This window comes from Macaca thibetana, chromosome 2 (genome assembly GCF_024542745.1).
Source record: "Macaca thibetana thibetana isolate TM-01 chromosome 2, ASM2454274v1, whole genome shotgun sequence".
NCBI lineage: Eukaryota > Metazoa > Chordata > Mammalia > Primates > Cercopithecidae > Macaca > Macaca thibetana.
Window position 1 is genome coordinate 4,804,250 of NC_065579.1, and position 6,000 is coordinate 4,810,249.

A 6,000-nucleotide genomic window follows, 5' to 3' on the forward strand; every position below is an offset into this window, starting at 1 on the left:
CCAAATGCCTTCAACAATGAGCTAAGCTTGAAGGTATCTAAGGATATTAGAACAAAATTTCCTATAAAATCCAATTTAAACTCATTACAATGCATATAGTAACCCACAGAAATGAAAAGATTTCTATGATTTTCTTTTTAGAATTAAACCAGCCCAGAGCAACAATGATTGAACGGTGGTGCCACGTTCACAACCTTGCATCAAAAAGCAAGTCTCACTCTCTACACACTGAAAAAAGCTGCTATTGAAAGGGCATCTCGAATCACCACCTCTGACACCGTGTGCGTCACTGCTCTAGTTCTGACTCCTATCAGCGGGCTAGGGAAAGAGACGGACGCCCCTTTACCCGACAGAAGAGCCCAGGTACCTGAAGATGCAATGTACGCATGGCGTGGAAATGGAAGAAAAAGAAGACAGCGAGAGTTAGGAGAAATGTGGAGAGAGGTGACTCATGGACAGAGCCAAACCTGGCATGGAGAGGACAGAAAAAAGGCAAAAAAGGCAACCAGAGAAAGACAGAACACTGAGGACACAAGAGTGTAAAGGGCAGAGACAGAAGGACAATAGAGACAGGCCAAGATTGAGAGGCGTCCAGAATTTTCGGGTTGGATAGGGCCAGAGACAAGGACCAGAATTGAAGCCGGCTCCGAACGTCAGCCCAGGCAGGGCTCCTGTCATTCTGGGTCCTTAAGAACATCTGGGAATTCTCCAACTGCGCTCGGCCTGGCCTGAGAGTTATCTGCACATTTTGGACATAGAGATAAGACAACCCCACTCTCAAGAGGCCCCAGAATTAACAGGGCCAGATTAGAGCCTGCACTTACCAGGCCACAGCGGCCCGACGTAGTCGCCACATCCCGCCGGCGGGGAGGTCACGCAGGCGCCGAGACGGCCACGCGGGAGCCCCCGTGTGAGCCCCAGCCCGGCTCCCGGTCCAGGAATGACCCAGGAAGAGGCGTTCAGCAGCAAGGGCACAGAGCCGCGGCACAGGCCCTCCCAATGGCGCATGGACTTCCGCAAGAGCCTGACAGGCACCCGTACTCAGTCCGTCACGGAAACAACCACTTCACCCTTTCTAGGAGGGCAGCACGAACGGTCCGCGGGGACTAGCGCATGCGCATAGTGCATCGGGAACGGACTGGCGCAATCCATCGCCTGTCACGTGGCCCCGCCCTCTTACTTCCGGTTTGGAATTCAGAATTAGCCTTGAGGGTTAGAGATTTGGCCAGGGGAGGGAGCGAGAGTTGGGCGGGGACGGGAAGGGCTAAAGGCGTGGAATCAGAAGTGGTGAATGCTCACCGGGAGCCATGAATTTATTAAGAGCTGGATATTGAGGGAGCACGAAGGAAACGAAGCACGAAGCACGGAGTGCAAGGTGAAATACAGTAATAGATTAATACAAACTAATTCTTGCACATTTGCCTACCTTCTTTGTTGGGCATCTTTGTTTGAAAGCACTTTCACATCCCGAGGGCAATCTTGGGAGGTGAGAAGCAAGAGGAAGAGTCGTGGATAGGCCAAGTCCCTTAGAATCTCTGAGGATCAGGTCGGAAAGGGACTTCAATCAATTAGGCCAGTAACGGGTTTGGAATAAGTTTGTGTGGTTTATAAAAGGCGTCAAAATGATTTGTTCATTAATTGTTTAAACAAACTTTCTTCTGGATTTTAAGCCCATCAGTTTGTTGAAATGGTCCTCGTCAAGGCCTCCACCAGCTCCCTATTGTTTGTGGCCCCTGAGCCTGCCGCAGCATTCAGCTGAGATGCCAGTGCTGAGCACTCCTTCAGCCACTTTTTCTCTTGGCTCTCTGGATGTCACGTTCTCCTTTTTGTCCTGAACTGCTGCTCCCAGGCCCCTTTGCTGGCTCCCCTCCCAAATTTCTCAGTGTTGGGCAGGCCCAGATGTCAGCCAGCCATCTTGAGCTCCTCTCCCTCTCTATCTGCATTCTCTCCTTAGGTAATATAAGTCGGCTTTGTGGCTTTAAGTACTCCTTTTCCTTTCCAACACAAACCTTTTATGTTTTAAAGGGAAACTAGAGCCCATAAAAGGGATGTGGCCTGTGAAAGGTTATGAAGCCAATTTTTAGGGACTAAAATCAAAGGGTCCTATGCATCCTTTTTACCTCAGGCACCTTTCATCTCCTGCTCGCTACCCACCCCACGCCCAACCCACCCATGCCACACACATACACAAATACACAGAGCATAAAGAAAATTCCTTTTCCCTTAATTGTCAGAATCATAAGTCTGGACCCATGCACTCACAATACCACCAAGTGAAGACCTAGTCATTGGCAGTACAATTCCCTAATGCAGGACTCTTGGAATTTTCTTTGTTTATTGTGGTGACTATTTCAATGGCAGGTCCAGTTAGCAACTTGCTATACCCACCTATGCAAACTGTAGATCTTCCTGGGATTGTAGGGTTGTACAAATAGTGTCTTTGTAATCATTACTTCCTTGTTATTTTAGAAAATAAGAGAAACCAAAAGACTTGAACAACAACAACAAAAAAGAAAAATTAAGGATAAAAGACTTTAACCACAAAAAAAGGAGAAACTTACCTCCATCACCATTTATATGTGGTTATCATTATGTTTTATGAAGCCCTTGTTTTGCAATTCTACTTCTAGGCATTTATCCTGTGGAATCATTCCCACATATGCAAAGATGTATGCATGATGATGTTTATTTCTCTACTGTATGAAATGGCAAAAGATTGGAATCAATATAAATGTCCATGTATAGAAACTAGACAATAAATTACATCCATACTAGCCATGAAAACCTATGCTTTAGGTCTGTATGTCCTGATAACGAATAATCTCCCATATATACATAGTATTGCCATGAGAAGAGGGCAAACTGTTGTATAACAAAACTGCCACCATTGGACCAAATTCAGCCCACAGACCTGTTTTGTTTGAATGGTGTTGGCCTATCCGGTGTTTTAAAAATAGTACTACATTTGGGCCGGGCACAGTGGCTCATGCCTGTAATCCCAGCATTTTAGGAGGCCGAGGCAGGCAGATTGCAAGGTCAGGTATTTGAGACCAGCTTCGCCAATATGGTGAAACCATGTCTCTACTAAAAATAAAAAAATTAGCCAGCTATTCAGGAGGCTGAGGCAGAAAAATCACCAGTCTGGGTGACAGAGTGAGATCACCAGCCTGGGTGACAGAGTGAGACTCCATCTCAAAACAAAACAAAACAAAAACTACATTTGTTGCCAAAATAAAAATCAAGAAATTTCAATTTTAAAAAAATCATAAAAATATCAGGACGCCTAACAACATCAACCTTCAATTCTTATATACAAAAAATGTCTTGGAACCAGGAGCCAAGTAGTACTTTTATCCTTTGGGCACTCATGTTCTCTCCAGTAGGTCAAACTCCCTCATCTTTCTGAAATTGAACACATCAATTGCTATTTATCATGAAGCTTGTGCTTCTACTTTTCTTAGTAAAAATCAAGAGGAAAGGGAACTACTACTTGTAATGAAACTGCCTTGGCAAAATTATGACAAGAGGAATCTGACATAGTTGACTCCATCTTCCTTCTGACCTCCAAGCTGTCCTTGGTCATTCCTGGACTTAAGCCAATTGAACTTTGGGGAGGAATGTAGTTTATAGTTTAACTGGAAAGAAAGGATTATAATAGTCACTTCCTAAAGCTAACTACCTCCTTGCTCAGGGACCAAAAACCACCTTTGTAGGAAAGGCCAAGAGAATAGGATCATGAGAGGGGCCTGAACTGTGCTAAGATGTAGGTATAGTTTCTATAGTCCCTTACTGCTCAGGAATCAATGTGGCCAGAGGTCACAAGATTTGTGACTTCCCCAATTGCTCCTATAGATAACATCATTACTATAGAATCTAGGACTGTTTTTTTTTGTGGTATCTTTCAGACTCACCCCATAGAGACTTATGACTCATGACTCAGGTGATCCTGTGGCCCCACCCAGAGGTGGACTCAGTACACAAGGAATGTTCTCCTATTATTTCATCCCCAACCAGTCAGCAGCACCCATTCCCTACCCCCTTGCCCACTACATTGTCCATAAAACCCCCTAACCTCAGAGCCCTCAGGGAGAGTGATTTGAGTGATAACTCCAGTTCTCCTGCGTAGGCTGGCCTTGAATCAATTAAACTCTTTTTCTATTGCAATGCCATGGTCTCAGTGAATGGATTTTGTCTGTGCAGTGAGCAGGAAGAACCTGTTGGATGGTTACAATATCAAAAGTGAGAGAAAATGAAGGACTGAGAGGGTCAGCCATTTCCAAAATAAGGAGAAAGAGTGGGTTTTTTTTTTTTGGCAAAAGAACACAAGTATGCAAGTAAATCGTATGATGTTGAAAGAATACAATTTAATATGACATTATACAACAGACACACTTGCATTACTCATTTATGTTACATGCCTAACCCACGGAAACACTGGAGCTGATAAGTCCTAGTGAAGGGCAGAGTCAAGGAAGGTCTTGAAGATAGTGGTTCATGAGTGGGAGGGAGACTTACATATATTATAAACCCTTTCGTACTCTGAACTTGTGTATTAATTACTTGTAAAAACATGTTAACATATTTTTCTGATCCAGAAGTCGTGAAACAATTTTACTACTTTAGACTAAAATTTTATGTTCAGCTAGGAATTGAGCAATTCACCAGGTAAAACTCAAAATATTTACCTTAGCAGGAAAAGGGACCCTTTCAGAATTATCCAGCAAATCAGAAATTTTCAGAAAGGAAGGTAATGAGAGGTGTGAATGGAAATGGAAATGTTTAAAATTGATTTCATAAGTTTTATATTTACATTTTTACAGAAAAGCTTTTGCAAAGTTCTTCCTGGGAGATCTCCAAGTTCCTTCACACTGTACTCTTCCTCTGTGGTTTCCTGGAGAAGCCAACAATCAGCTACAGTTACACATATTTACACCATCATCATTATCAAACTCTCCCCATCCTTCAGAAAAGCATGTTATAATCCTCATTAACAAACATTTACGGTCGCTTCCTATGAACCCTAGTCTGAGGAGATATATATATAATTTTTTTTTTTTTTGAGACAGAGTCTCGCTTTGTCGCCCAGGCTGGAGTGCAGTGGTGCAATCTCGGCTCACTGCAACCTCCACCTCCTGGGTTCAAGTGATTCTCCTGCCTCAGTCTCTTGAGTAGCTGGGATTACAGGTGCTGCCACCTCGCCTGGCTAATTTTTTGTACCCTACAAACACTCCAGGCTGGAGTGCAATGACGTGATCTCCGCTCACTGCAACCTCTGCCCGCTGGGTTCAAGTGATTCTCCTGCCTTGGTCTCCTGAGTAGCTGGGATTACAGGTGCCTGCCACCACACCCAGCTAATATTTTTGTATTCTTAGTAGAGATGGGGTTTCACCATGTTGGTCAGTCTGGTCTTAAATTCCTGACCTCAAGTCAGCCACCTGCCTTGGCCTCCCAAAGTGATGGGATTACAGGCATGAGCCACTGTGCCTGGTCAAAACTGATAATGTTTTAAGAAACAGTAACAAAGATTGTGAATTTGTGTTCAGCTGCATTCAAAGCCATCCTGGGCCACATGCAGCCCGCAGGCTGCAGGATGGACAAGCTTGATTTAGAGCATCCATTTATATGATACTCTAGACCAGGAAAAATAGATATGGAGAGCGGGCAGGAACATTGGGGAACTTTCTAGAAACATGGAAACGTTCCATATCATGATAGCAGTCTTGGTTACATGAACACATCCATTTGTCAGAAGGGATAGTGAAGATTTGTTCATTTAAAATTTTAGATTTGTGTATGTACATTTTACATTTTAAAAAAACTATGAAGAATGATTACATGAGGAGGATGGGAAGTGGGTAGGGGTTAGATGAAGCAAGAATCACAAAAGGTTAATAACCATGGAAGGTGGGCAGTGGGTATATGAGAGTTCATTATACTTTTCTGTTCACTTTGCATGTGTTGAAAGTTAACATTATAAACATTTTAAAATGTATCTTTTTT

At 43.5% G+C, this 6,000-nt stretch overlaps 1 protein-coding gene across 2 annotated transcripts in view; it reads right to left on the reverse strand.

Moving 5' to 3' along the window:
- OPA1 (OPA1 mitochondrial dynamin like GTPase) overlaps positions 1 to 1,085 on the reverse strand; it is a 96,932-nt gene extending 95,847 nt beyond the window's left edge. For both annotated transcript variants that reach the window (XM_050779107.1, XM_050779106.1), the window contains exon 1: positions 825 to 1,085. In XM_050779107.1, coding sequence (XP_050635064.1) covers positions 825 to 856 — 32 coding nt within the window. In that variant the 5' untranslated portion in view covers positions 857 to 1,085. The remainder of the gene's footprint in view (positions 1 to 824) is intronic.
- Positions 1,086 to 6,000: the final 4,915 nt, after the last annotated feature.